The following is a 14,435-nucleotide window of genomic DNA, read 5'->3' as shown; positions in this document are numbered from 1 at the left end:
ACTGCTCAACACAACTGCTTAGCTGCCTGTATCAATTATTTAATTAACGACAATCCACGTAGTGACGAAGGCTATTATTTATTATATAAGAAAGACGAAAAAAAATTGAAAAAAGGGGAACCATGAAGGATAAAGGCACTGGAACCTTGCTTTAGGCTACCAGATATGGCGTGTTCGTTTTAATTAAGTACATTTTTTATAGTTTCTTATCAGACCGGCATTTAAAGTCGGCGCAATCAATCCATCACTCATTCTACCCTTTCAAATTCACCCAACTCATTTTGAGCATTATTCATTCGAATGTCAGTTTTTTGCCATTCAAGCAGATGTCGAATCTGCATATTAGCAAAGAAAGAAAGATGTTTCGTTTCCTAAAAATAATTTTATTTTAGATCTGGTACTGAAACTTTAAAATATATACAAAACTTAAATGAGAATTTCTAAATTTTTACGCTAAAAGAAATGCATTTTACTAATGGAATGTCTGCAAAAATTAAAATGAAGTATACAACAAACTGCTTTAACATCAAATTTGAATGTTTAGCTTAAAGTGATACTTCTAACTTAAATGTTTCCCGTAGAGCTGATGAAAGTTATTTTAAAAATAAATATTTTTAAAATAGAGCACACAAATTGCAAAACATTAGATTGTTGAATGCATTGCATACACTTTTCTAACAAGTCTTTTGAAAGTATTGGAAATATATCAAAGTCTTTACAGCAAAAAAGAAGTCTGTACAAGTCATCCGACTTAGGACTATAGCTAATTCATTTGTTCAAAAATGGTTTGAACCATTAGATTCTAAGTCTGAATTTACAGCATAATAAAAGCACATAGTATTGTATTAACTAATAGGCAAACTTAAACTACATTTATTAATGGGAAGATCACTCGGTGCTCAGGTGAAGATGTCCTCGACCAGTTGTTTGGTGATGATGCGATGCGGCCGAGTGGGATTCACCTTGGGGCGCTGATAGAGCCGGGCGTTAATGGCATACAGCCGGGGTGAGAGATCGCAGCGCACATTGAACCACCAGTCGCAGACGAAGACCGCCTGTGAGAACTGGGTGCCATTTGGGCAGAGGAACGTGGCCTGTCGTCCATCGATGTCGCAGTAGTGCCAGCCTGTAAAACATATAGTACAGATTATTATATATTATTTTCCCGCGTGCAAACTTAGTTTGAGGATAACTCACCCTGGCACCTTGTCTCCATGTCGGCAAAGAACCCAGGATACTCCTGCTCGTCGCAGTAAAAGTTGGTGTACGGCACCGCCGACAGTATGGGATAGTCAACGCCAGGACGACCTGCAAATGATTTTGTTATTGCAATTAGTGAGCCGCCGCCGAGTCACCGAAACCAAAACAAACTGCATGTCACGCAGTCCGTGGGGTTTCCAATCAATTTCACTTCATCCAACCTTACTTGAAAGAAAACTGCAGAAAAAAGCCACTCCTACCTCCCAGAAGTGTCAACTGCAGGCGCGCTGCCCCGGGGTCACCAAAAACTGAAGCCCCCCATCAACCGAAAAAAATGGAAACAAAAATAAAACCGGGCATAAACAAATCCTCGGCCGGTTTCAGTCGCCTCTCTGGCGCTAATAAATGAATTTACGAGTAGATGCACTTCTGTGCCAAATATCCATTTCGCGCTCGTCCGAAAATAATTTAAAATCGTGCACTTTTTTCTGGCCTGTCGCTGATGGCACCGAAATGCATTTCGCTGCCCCATCTTCAGACCGACTACTCCAAAAAAAAATGATCAAGAGGTATATTCCACTCCGCCAAAGGACCCTTGCCATTGTTTTCGATGTTGTGTCATGTTTAATTGATGGACTTTCGGGGAATGCAAACTCGCATTGTGATGAACCATTTCATTTAAGTAGCGAAGTATTAGTAACTTTGGGGATTCCAAAAATCCATTACGCACCGGGAATGGATTTGCCCAGCTCCAGATACTCCCGAACCGAGGGGCTAAGAAAGTTGTCCGGTATCTCCGGAAGATCCTTCTCCTGGCTGCCGTTATCATCGTTCTCCAGATCCTGCTGTGGCTCTGGCTCAAAGTTTACCGGTTCCGGAGCTCGTGGGCGTTTGGCTCGCTTGGAACGAACTGTTTCATGGCAATCTGCAAGAAAATAACACAAATAATTAGGCAAACTAAACAAATCTGCAAAGTTCAAGGTTTCGTCAAGGGGGAAAAACATTAAAGTCTATGTACTACAATTAGCGGCGATGCCAATCATTGGCCTTTAATGTCAAGATACAAACTCAATTTGCTTGATGGTACATAAACCACTCCCTAATCCAGTTAATGAGTCAGTAGCCGTCGGGTTTACCTTTAACCTCAGATGTATCTGACCCGCTTTTAAGCTATAAGATTCGTTTTTGGTGCTGCAACAATTGTTCTCTACACGATAAGGAAATACTGAATTTGTGACTGTCTTGGGAATAAGTATTTTGTATGGACAATTTAAATTTTCCGGAAACTTTATTCCAAGTGTATGAAGCTGTACGTTTTTCAGTTGATTGTGCAGATTAATGTTATGGCTGCTTCAGATGACAAGATTCGTGCGGTTGTTGCCGTTTTTGTGGCTGACCTTGCCGCTTCTTTTGCAGTGAGAAAAGATCTGCCACCAACTCGAGAACTTTGCGGTAATTGCTCAATAAAAATGTATGGTTTTATTCTGTTACTTTTTTTGAATTAAGCATGACTTGGCTTTCAGCGCATAAGTAGTATCTGTTGCTTAAGCAAACAAACTTGATCCATTTTGAGGTTGCAATTCCGCTCTGCTTCCTTCACACGGCCCCATGCTAAATTAGCTTTGGTCTTGAAAATCTCGGTAGGCTATTTTAAATCAAACAGACATCAAGTTTTGCATTTACAAAGCAGACTGCCTTTTCTTTTCCAGTTAACTTTTAGTTAATTTTTTTTACAATTTTACCAACTTTTGTCACGTGTGAATATTAATAAGCTGACCCAAATTACATTTACATATATCCGAAAAGACGCGTAGGTGCTTAAGACATATCTTAGCTTTAAACAAACTTCCGTGGGTAGGCGTCTGGAAACTGCATGCTTAGTTCCAGATTTATAAGTTTTAAAGTTCTCAAGATATCGGAGTTCATACGGACGGACAGTCGAACATACGGACAGACAGGGCCAGATCACCTCGGTTAGCGATTCTGATGAAAAACAGCTTCATTCAAGAATTCATAAATTTAACTTACATACATTTTAAGCATAATTTAATAACATACTATATATGCTTAAGAAGTAGTTTAAAGTAACAACCGTAAATTTTGAATAAACCCCTCGAACTTTTTCATGTTGTGACTGCAACTGGAAGTAGTGAGAAAACTAGTTCTTCATTTTATATTCCACATTTCGTGCAAAATTTATTCACATGGCAGTTGTCGCTGTTGTTTATTGATGCCTGGTTGTAATTGACCTTAACCTTGTTCGGCAATTGTGTGTTGTTATTTATATATGTATTTTTGGTTGTGTAATTGAGTCGAATGTTTGATTCAGCCTGGCCAACGATCTGGAACTGCATCGAACATGTGTGCGTTTCATCTAGTAAACGGATCGAGTGTGGGCTTAGTCGTTAGACTTTCGACAAGGGGAAGGCAAACCAAGTGCAGCTGTGCCAATCGATGAGTAATCAATCAAACGATCTAACTACGTTTTTAGTTGAAACTTCCGAAAAGCGTGTAAACATCAATTTTCATATGAAAAGCAGTTGATTTGGATGTTGCAACAAGTTAGCTGGATAAAAACTTCCTCGAGTTGCCAAATCGATTCTGCAATGTATATGCAGAAGATAATGCTGCAAACCATATACCATTTACATACTCAGCTTAACCAAAAGGCAGACATTAGTTGGCCACAGGTTTGCTAATTATTTAAACCGAACAATTTAACTGCAAAACGCAGAGGACACTCCCCAAAGAGCAGAAACCAATTAGGCGAATTCCAGCCAGCAGCAAGTAAGCAGCACCCACACAAAAATCCAATCGAATGCAGAAAGCATAAAATTAAAATTTAATTTTTTGGGAGCTAACTAACATATGCGGCATCTAACAACGAGGTACCGCCAAACAAATTGCAAAATTATGTTTCGCAAAAACAGCAACTAAATTTATTACAACTGAAATAATTACTGCGCGAAAGAAAAACAATCAATGTGTAATTAGACGCGCGTTGAGGTGAGTCTTACCATACCAGCTGCAAATTCAGCGACAAATTGTAAAAACAGCCCGGTTATTCACACATTCATGTGTCCGCGTTCGAGTATAAATCTCGATATCTATATCTGTGGCCAGGTCCATTAGCCACGCATTTGTTGGAGGCCTAATGTCAAAAAGTTTTGTGCGTGAGACGAAAAATAAGTACTGCAATTCGAATCGAATATCGTATACCCTTGCAAATGATATCAAATGGTTAGTCAAAGTGGAATGCTTACATATTCATTCGTTTTGGTTATATAATTGGGCAAATGGATAATATTTTTACGAGGTGGTTTTAATAACAATAAACCGAAAGCCATAGTGTAATGGCTAGTATAAATTTTATTGCCAACCGTTTTAAAGCAAACTGTAAAGACCAATTTCACGCAAAATTGCAATGCCCTGCGTCAGGGTATAAAGAGTAGCCATAAAAAGATTTAATTTTTCGGTGTTTTTTGGACACCAACGGCGGATGGGAGTGCGTCGTCATGGGGCACACCCCTTTGCCACGTCAGGCGTTGTGGCTAGCTGGTCTGTCTGTCTGCCTGTCCGCCGGTTAGGTAATCCAAACTGAGCCGAACGGACGTTGTTGCCACTCTCCTCCGGCGGAGCAGGCCAAATCCCGCATCCTTCATGTGTTGCTCCATCCAATCTGATGATTTGGTGCGCTTTGGTTGGTTCGCATTTGGTTCGGTTCGGTGTGGTGCAGTGCGGTTCGGTTCGGTTGGGCTGGTTGGCTTGTCATCGCCCCTGTGATTGGGATTTGGTTTTGTTTTTTGGTTTTGTATGCAGTCGCATAATTAAAGTAATTGCCTTTCGTTGTGTGTGCGCGAAATTGAGTCAGCAGCTGTTTGGTTGGTGAAGGTGCAGGGGAAATTAAATAGCAAAACAGAAAACAGAAACGCATTTCACAATTTTAATTGTTGTTTGGTTCGGCCGGCCGTTGAATGTGCCACCTTTTCCACTGCTCGAGCACCCGATCCTCCAGAGCGCGCCGGCTGATAAAAATCCGCCACATAAATCAAATTGCCACAAAACTTTTATCGGCGTAGGCACATCTCTTTTGGGCCTGTTGCCTTCGTAGGCTTTGTCTTTTCTGTGGATGATTAGAGCCAGGTAATAGGACTTCATTTGGTCTTGTACCGCCGAAGTTCGTTTCGGCTGCACATAAATTAAACTGTTTTGCGGCTTTCGGCTTTATCGGTTATCCGCCTCTAAATGGTATTGTTATTATTTATGTTTTTGCCCATTGTCAGGAGTGGAAGGTTAGACTCTGGCGGTAAGGAACTAAATTGCTTAAGTGCCGGAAATGATGGCTGCCTCATCTAAATTAGGCAAAAAGCAAACGATTTATGCTTTCTCCCTTTCCGCAAACACTATGAAATAATCTGTGAAATAGTTTTAATTTATTGGGTTTACTTAAAATTAGTTTGTGTTGCTTACAATTTCATCCCATCTCATTACAGTGATTGCACGGAAAGTTCTACCCATCTGCACCTTAATTATTCCGCTTAAACTTTTCATGCTGTGCATGTTAACTTCACTGCCAACCGCCTTTTATAAAATTATGAGCAATGCAGCTCAGCTCTTCATCGATCTTGAATAAATTATTCGCTTAATACACCTTAGTGTCGGCCATAAATAGTCACAAGGTCCATTAACAATAACCATTCTTCTTGAGCGTAATCGGTTAAAGGGTTAAAAAAGTCAAGCCAGGAAGTGCCAAGTTGTGTGCGGGGGGAAGTACTTTGCCCAGCTACAATTGAGTGAAAATAAATCATTGACCAGAAAAAAGAAAAGGGGGAAGGTAGGGGCAAAAGACGATGCCATGGCATATCCTTCCATGTCACCGAAAGCGGCCAGCGACAGGAGGAAAAACAACTGGGGAAAAGAGCAACATTAACGAGGATAATTCAGTTGGCATGATGATGATGATGATGAACATCATCGGACCAATGGAACAAGGAGGATGCTCCGCTGTCCTTGTTTCTGCTGCGTGGCAAGCGGCGTAAAGCGGCGCAAAATAAATTAAGCTCATTATATAATTGAATCCTTGATAGGCTGATTATCCACACGGCTTGCCATGTGCCTGCCGCCTGGCTCCAAACGTCCCCCTGCCCACTCGCTTATTAAAAGGATAATGCCCAGTCAAGCGCAAAGGATGCGAAATGGCCAAACGCAAAAATTATGTAAATGAATTTCCTGTTGCATGTGGTGCCGATCCCGATGCGTTGGCCATACTATATATGTATGTGCGCGTTTGACCAGCGACATTTCCATAAATCTGCCAGGTGGTGCCACAGTCAAATTAAGCATGGTTGGCCTTAAAAATAATCCATAAATACTGCTATTTCTCCAGATATTGGCTTTAATGTGCTTTAAATTTGGCAGGTGCAATAAAGCGTAGACATGAAAAGATTACCCCAAGTCCGATTGGTATCTCTAAATATCTAAATAAGCCATCATTTCATGTTACATGTTACAAATTACGAAAAATTTACGATATTATGAAGCAGCCATTAGCTTTTGTTGATAATTTCATCAAATATAACCACAATTATCCCATCGTTTGTTTAGATTACTGTCTTCACAATCAATGCCGCTTAGCATTCAGCTGAAAGTCAGCGAAAAATTGTCTCGAGCTCCACCTTAAAAATTGGGGACAGAAATCTGAACTAAAATTGGCTTTTTCTAGCCCCCGAATCGCCAGTATATTTAAACGGCAACCACATGCAGTCACGATTTGTTGCACACAACTACACACATATATAAATCTGGATATATTCAGAGTTATACACGTATGTGTGTAGTAGCGGGCCTCCTTAATCTATTGACTAAATGCATTGCATAAAGCGTCGGTCGGTTGGTCTGTCGGTTGGCCAAACCTCTGAGCCAAGAGCCACCACCTAAAACAATGCCAACACAAAACGAACGAGTTCAGTTTTGTTGCCGACTGTGTTCGTGCAACAGCGCTTTCAATGGCCGCAAATAGCTCAAAGGCGCTTTGTCTAGCCAGTATAAAGTCCACCCTGCTACCTCCTCAGATCCCAACCGATATACTATACCGATACTATACAATACCAATACTATACTATAATATGCCCCTGTAAAACCCACTCCCTGTTGCTGTTGCATGGTTAAATTATGAACGCAACCGAAAATCTATTTGTTAGCTATGACCAAAAACTACAAATGCCCAAACCCCGTCTCTAGTTTCGTTTTAGGCCAAAGAACATTTGGCTAAAATTCGAATGGCCAAATAAAATTTAATACGGAGCACAGTTAGAATCGATCTCGTTGTCTCCCGAACTTTATCGCTTGGCCATAAGACACCCACCAATATTCCAGTTAACTGCTGGCTGGGCTTGGTGCTTAATGCACTGAAAGAAAAAGTTACGCAAATGGGGCAATTTTAATTTAAAATTTTCATTTGTTGGCTAATAGTATGGAGTTTGAATATGGATTTCTCATTGCAAATTGTACTTATTTTCTTTATTTCTGTGCATAAACGAAACCGTGCCGATAGTCGCTTTGGGCTTAGATTCCATGGGAGGTGGTGGTCAGATCCGCGGTGCGATTAATTTGCAAACTTCTTACATAAGTTTTCGACTTGTTGGGCTGCTGTTTTGTTTGCCGGCTTATTACAACTATAAATTTGCATTCGCGGGTGTGGGCGTCATTGGGAATTTCGCTCGAGGAAGGGTTTCACTTTCTGCTGCTTATACAATCAGTCATTTTTGAAAACATAAAAACATGAAAATATTACGATTGGGTCGTATAACTTGCAAGTTATGCATTTACAATATTACTACATCAAAATAAAAATAGGTATGCGCATTTAAATCCATGTAATGTTGAGCCACATCCATTGATAATTTCTCGTTTCAATGAATCAACTCACTCCAAAAAAACGAGCTGATCTCATGATTGTCTGCTACAAAATCGGTTTAATAAGCTTTTATATGTAATTATGCATTTTTCCACGTTAATTGCATTGAAAAGCCGCGACTGATTTCCACAGTTTTCCCAACCTGCCAGCCGCTCCGATTTCCCACATCCTGGACAAAAATCAGGTGAGGCAGGAGGTCGCTTTTCGTGGCCGCCTGGGCCGTTTTTCATGTCGCATATCTCATAAATATAAATGACTGAATTTTTCCGCAATTTGTCGCACACAAAACAAATTTCATTTTAATTGAAAATTATGCCAGAGCATTAACATGAGCAGCGATTTAATGGATTCTGTTGTGGGATCTCGCCGAGGATGTTGTAGTTTGAATTTATGGGTGTTCCTCGATGGGATTCTATGGAGGATGCTGCACGCATTCGAACGAAGTAGATTGTTTTCACAAGGAAGATGTTTAAATAGGAATCAATCTACAAAGCAAATAACTTTCTGGAGGGAGTTTTTGATTGATTTGTTATAAATAAATAAAAAAGGGATATATGTGACAAATTGTGAAAAGTCAATCGAATTTGAGCTTGGCATTCCAGTATTTTTTTTTGACCAAACTTATCGCTTTGTTGACCATTGACTTGGCCAACAGATTTGCATTTGTCAGCTGGGCGGTCCGCCGTTGTTTGTTGGCCTGGCCAAATGTGTTGGCTGACAGCCGCATAAATTGTTTTCTCATGTGTGCCAAATGTTTGACTTACGCGCAAAAATGTTTGCGCAGGTAAATCTTTTGTGTGTGCACCGTATTGGGTCAAATTTTTTGTCTTTTTTTCCGCAAGAGCATTTGTATTTTGTTGCTAGCCATGCATATAAATCAATTAATTTATACACAAAAATGCGAAATGCTTGCGTGCGAAGTTATTTCCTACACCTGGCAATTCGCAACTATTTGGCAGCTTTTTTAGCCCACACTGCAAATTATTGGTCAATTATGCACACGTATCCGAGATGGGGTAGATAATAAAAACGCACTGTGGTTTTAATGCCTAATTGAAATAGTTTGATATAAAAGTCCAGTGTTATCAGCAACTAGATCACCAAATTTGTTGGCCCAAAAGCTGGTGCAATACCCTGCTATACTATTTCATAATCTTTATAGTTATGCACACAGCTAAAACGTATTTGTAACTTTCTCAAAGCAACATTTATTTATTATTCCAGCTAGTTGCACTTCCTTTAACTTATACCGCTCATATATTTATCATTAAAACATGTGTACACATATTGAAATAATTTTGAGTTTTGTCATTCACATAAATACCTATCTGTGCCAGTCTCTCGCAATAATTGAAAATCATTTGCATTCGAATGGCAAATGCTTGGCTATGGCTAAAACATCTGACAATCTGCCCAAAGCGGATGTGCGCCGTACAGCAGCTGAAAGGTTATTTGCCAGTTAGTTGCATGCATTACGTATACGCCACGTTATACGTTGGCTGCAACCAGCGACTGATTTGTGTGACCGACAGACGGATGCGATGCTTGGCGCGGTTAATGTGAGTGGGAAGCCATTCGTCGGGATGATGGGCTCCCTCCAACTAGAGGGCCCCGAGGCGCATTTTTGCATCCATTCATGTAGGAGAAGCCATCGTCGCAGCCATTACTGGCAACTTTCGAAATTTAGATTGGAAACATGAAGTAGTGGGCTTAGAAGGAATCGTTTGTACAGTCGCTAAATAGATTGCACGATATGTTATAACTACGTAGATTTAGCTAAGCTTTGAAGCTGCATGTTATTTTAGCAATTTATAAGAAATATTTCTGGATTTAATTTTATAAAATGCATATATTAAGTAGTACTATTCCCACTCGATATTCTTAGCCATTGTCAACAGTTTGACATTTGCTTGGAAGTGTGGGCCAGCACTTTTGACATGAAAGGTTTATTAAAATGAAAATCCAAGCAATAATCTCGAACACAATGCCCGAGTGACTGACTGGTAATTAGAGGCCAGCACAAATCGCACCTCATTGAAATGGCAAAAAGTTAAGTAAGTATCGGAAGGCAGACGTTAAAAGACGGCTAAAGGCGGATTGGATTGGTTCGCATAGCCTTCGCTTCGGTCGCTTAATTTCGCCTTTTTATTGTCTGAGCATATTTTGTTTTGGTTTGGTCTTTTTTTTTATGCATTTGCCACACAAAATGTCGTGCAGCATCTGGCTGTGGATTTATATATTTTTTATTCGGGGTGCGGACTTGAGCAACCTTCAAAACCATGCAAATGTCAGATGCCATCTATGGGTAGAACTTTCCTGTCTGGGCGAATGTCGATTGCCGTGCGGCGTCTCTGGCCAGAATTAGGAAAGTATTCCCATGCGGCATCATCATCTCTGCTGTTGCAGTTGCCGCAACATGCCGCCGCGTTCATAAATAACCTGAACTTTGGCGTTGTGTCGCTGGCCAATAAAACATTCGAATATTTCGCATGGTGTCGTGTCGGACTGCGCATTTTGCAACTGGCTGACTCTTCCCAGCGCGCCAGCAAAAAAGTTACGCATGCGCCAAGTGGCCCAAACTATGGCCACCCGATGGAAAGCCAGACAGCAGACCCACCAACCGACCGACCGACTGACACGCCAAAAAAGTACAAATAAAATAAAATGCAATTGCGTTGAGAACGCAGTTTTGGCTTGCGGTTTTGTCAGCCCGCGCTTGACACATCAAGGCAGGCGGTTGGGTTGCCTCAACGCAGCTGGCTGCATCCCGCCTCCGCCTGAACTGAAGTACAGTGGAAGCTCGCTATGTTGTTTAAGAGAAAATAGACTCAACAGGCAAACGCAGCTGACAAAAGAAACAGTCTATTCACACCATATTAAAAACAACCATGAGCACTGGAATCTAATTATGCATTCAAGCTAATTTTTTTATTATTTGTTTACCTTTAATATGTTTCTATTTCATCATTATGATTTATTTAGTTGTATTATTTTTTCATAACATATATTAACAGATTTTCATTTGGCAACCATCACTGTAAGAAGTACATGTATGAACCTCGATGTGACGACAATGTCGTGTAATCTGCTTGAATTTATTGCGCTTAACTGGCATTTTTTGTGCATGTAATTCGATTAACTAAATCCAAGTCAAAACAACTTGTGCCAAGCCAGTCTACTTGCTGTGACCATAAAATATGTTTTCCTCTGTGGATGTAACTTTTTACAATACTCTATACATTGGCTTTTATGTGATATTATTGCGAATGACAATATAGATGGATTGCTTATATATCTTCAAGCAATCAAGTGCTTTATCAAATACCATAGAAAAATGCAGTCATGCAGAGTTTAAATGATTGATTTTCAAATGCCAATATAAACTTGAGTAATTGAGTTTTCAAATTCGATAATCGATAGTCAAAACTGCATATTCGTTTAAGGTGAATGTCGCCTATTAAAAATTGGCTAAAGTGATTATGTTTCTCAAAGTCAAACTCAGACATTCTAAATATGCGTGGCAAATTTGTGGCAAAGGTGAAATTATAAATGCAACTATTATGTTTTCATGACTATTTTCGCAAAGTGTATTATTAAAAGACACCCTGCAAAGCCACAGTATGTCTTGTAAGTTAGTAACCTCTCTACTTAGCATGCGAGCCACATAAATATTGTGGGAATTTTTGATTTATGGCTCGTGGGATTGTCTTCACAGCTTACCAGTAAATAATAAATATCCACAAATGATGATGAACACAAAAGTTATTCTCGGCAACATGTTGCTGCTGTGTCTGCAGTTGGTAGATCTTGTTTTAACTCCTTTTGTTTAGTCGAAAAGCGATTCCTTTTTCTCGACTCCCACTACTTCACTTTGATTTATGCCTCGACCTTTTGCAATGTTTGTTTAGTTGTTTGTTTGTTCTCTTAGCACTTGCACTTACTTTCATGCACTTGAAACCGATCGACAAGGCAACAAAAACCGCGTGCGGTTGAGCGTTTTACGCGACTCGCCACTTTTCGCCTTAAGAAGCAATTACAATCAATTCGTTTTTATTGGCAATTGCCGCTGCCGTTGCACTCGTGTTTCGCTTGTTTACTTTTACCAATACTCGGCGCACTCATAGGAAAATGCTAGTAAATGGAGCGACAACACCAAAGCCGGAGATTGCCGCAAATTTGCATGGCCTATAAAGCAGTTGAGTCGCATGCGAGATGGCGATTGCCCAATAGGCCGCCAAAATAGCGGGCGGGTAAAAGCTTCACAGTTGATGTTGCACCGTTGATGTTGCAGTTGCAATTGCTTCAGTTGTTTTTCTCTCCTATTTTTTTTTTTAACTTTTCCCGGGACAATGCAGCTCACGAATATGAGGCAACACAACACAAATGGGATAGTAATAATAATAATAATAATAACACAACTTCTTGATTCACTTTAGTTATTCTTGGGCTTACAACAACCTTTCAACCAGACGCTTCAACCTCAACTGACTGCAATTGTTGTTGAATACGATTACTTGGCGGTCTACGGTCTATTCAGAAACCACAAGACTCACTCGAATCTGAAAAAGCACTCCAGCTCAGATTTGAGTGGGCCTTTTGAGCCAAGTTTCGAACTCGTTTGTTGTGCCTCCAAAAAAAACTATATGTGTTTTCAACTTGAGCGCGCGCACTCAACTTGGCTAGCTTACTAGCTTACTTTTAATTGTACTAACTAACTAGCTCGATCTGCTCTGCTCTGCGCTGATCTTACGCAATTGCCAATTGCCGATGAATCACGAAAAAGTTCGCCGTCTAGAGAGCCCCGAACCCTATTTTGGGCAACCTTCGAGCGGGAAAAACTAGTCTCGAAAGAACAAAAAGCCAGCCACCTAGGCCACCACAACTAATTAATAGTGTAATTAAGTTTTTCATTTCATATTTTGGATTTTTTTTTTTTATCCAACTCGATAGAGAGCGGAAAAGCCTTTGCTGAATGACACTTTGTTGCGATTTGGGGGCCTTTCATTTTTTTAGAGGTTTTCTTACGCTTTTTGTTGCTCACCACAAATGGAAGTTTAACTACTGAGATTTAAAAGTTGAGGTCTGCATAGAAATGAAAAGCAGAAGAACAACAAATTGTTCTTAAAGTCGTTCAAAGTTTATCTTATAGAATTATTAAAAATGTTCGTACATTATTAAAGTGGCAACTAATTTAAAAAACTATCTTAAAATCTTAAAGAAGTTTAAATACAACTCCATAAGATTTTCGATATGTAATGAAAATGTATAAACACCCAATTTTGGTGAGTGTTTTGGCCAAGAGCATCTTGCCTGCAAGCCGTTCTGCAGTTGACCTTGCGTTGCAGGTCTTTGGCTGTCACAGAATGTGACTTGGTCGAAGAGGAGGCTTCTTCTGGCAAACCAAGAGTCTTCTGGGCCCGCATTTTAATGAAGTATAAATGGAGACACAAAGGTGGACTTTGGGCGGGGTAACTTAATTACTCTGCCGTGTGCCATGTGCCGTCCAGCATACGCAATTAGCCTTGTCCAGAGAATTTCAATCGAATTGGCCGGCTGATGCTGCTGGTTGCCTTTGCTTAACATCAGTCATTCAGTCGGCTCAGACAGTTTGGTCCGATCATGGGGTACGGTAGTAAGTAGGCAGCACCTCAAGGCCTCCCACATAAATCATAATCACATTAGCCCCTGGTCCAGTCGGATTTTAGGCGTGCAGAAATCGCTGTGCGTTCGCTTCCCCAATGGTTAATTGCAAAAATAAACAGACGAAAAAGCGTACTCAAATTATGTATTATATAAAACGAGAAACAATTATTAATGGCAAAAGCCAAGGAGTCGCGACTGGGCATTACGCAGCCGATCTGAGCCAAGTTGAAAACTTGGCTAACGAGGCGGCGCAAAATGCTACCAAATTGCGTGTGTCCGTCCGTCCGATTGTCTGTAATTGATAAACTGGCCAAAATGAACTCGACTTGTCTGTCTGTGATCGACTGATGTCGGCTTACTTACCGCAAATGCTGTTTATTAAACAAAAAAAATGTATGTTTAATCCGATTGCGTTTAATAATCGCAATTGTGCTGACTTTTCCGTTTTATATATGTTTGTATGTAGTAACTTTAATTGCACACTAATAATCTTAATGTTTCTGCCAAGTGTTATAAACGAAATCAGTGTAGAACTGCCGAAAGTTCCATCAAACAAAACGCCGACAAGGTTATGTAATCGCCAGAGGCATATTAAATCAAAGTCTATGGCTAAGCTGGTCAAATTATGACAGCATTAATCGCAGAGTTCACAAAATTATGGCAAAAATGTTTGAGT

General features: G+C 40.2%; 2 protein-coding genes across 2 annotated transcripts in view; one reads left to right on the top strand and one right to left on the bottom strand.

The window, feature by feature from the left end:
- Nucleotides 1-14,435, top strand: part of LOC6727549 — a 54,940-nt gene that overhangs the window by 34,109 nt on the left and 6,396 nt on the right. The gene's annotated exons all lie outside the window — the stretch shown is intronic.
- LOC6727550 lies at nt 826-12,620 on the bottom strand. Its single transcript, XM_016176444.3, has 4 exons — nt 11,837-12,620; nt 1,931-2,125; nt 1,198-1,308; nt 826-1,126 (listed from the first exon to the last, which is right to left on the bottom strand). Exons 1-4 carry the CDS (start codon nt 11,892-11,894, stop codon nt 900-902), a joined length of 591 nt encoding a protein of 196 aa, XP_016034124.1. The 5' UTR covers nt 11,895-12,620; the 3' UTR covers nt 826-899.

Source organism: Drosophila simulans, chromosome 3R (genome assembly GCF_016746395.2).
Source record: "Drosophila simulans strain w501 chromosome 3R, Prin_Dsim_3.1, whole genome shotgun sequence".
NCBI lineage: Eukaryota > Metazoa > Arthropoda > Insecta > Diptera > Drosophilidae > Drosophila > Drosophila simulans.
This window is presented reverse-complemented; position numbering and strand designations above follow the sequence as displayed.

What these genes read in the sequence shown, in the direction of transcription:
- LOC6727550 (XM_016176444.3), bottom strand. Translation starts at nt 11,894, where the DNA reads ATGTTGCCGAGAATAACTTTTGTGTTCATCATCATTTGTGGATATTTA. An exon ending in TGGATATTTATTATTTACTG is followed by an intron (nt 2,126 to 11,836) that starts GTAAGCTGTGAA and finishes ATTTTCTTGCAG; the next exon opens with ATTGCCATGAAACAGTTCGT. An exon ending in GCTGGGCAAATCCATTCCCG is followed by an intron (nt 1,309 to 1,930) that starts GTGCGTAATGGA and finishes AATCATTTGCAG; the next exon opens with GTCGTCCTGGCGTTGACTAT.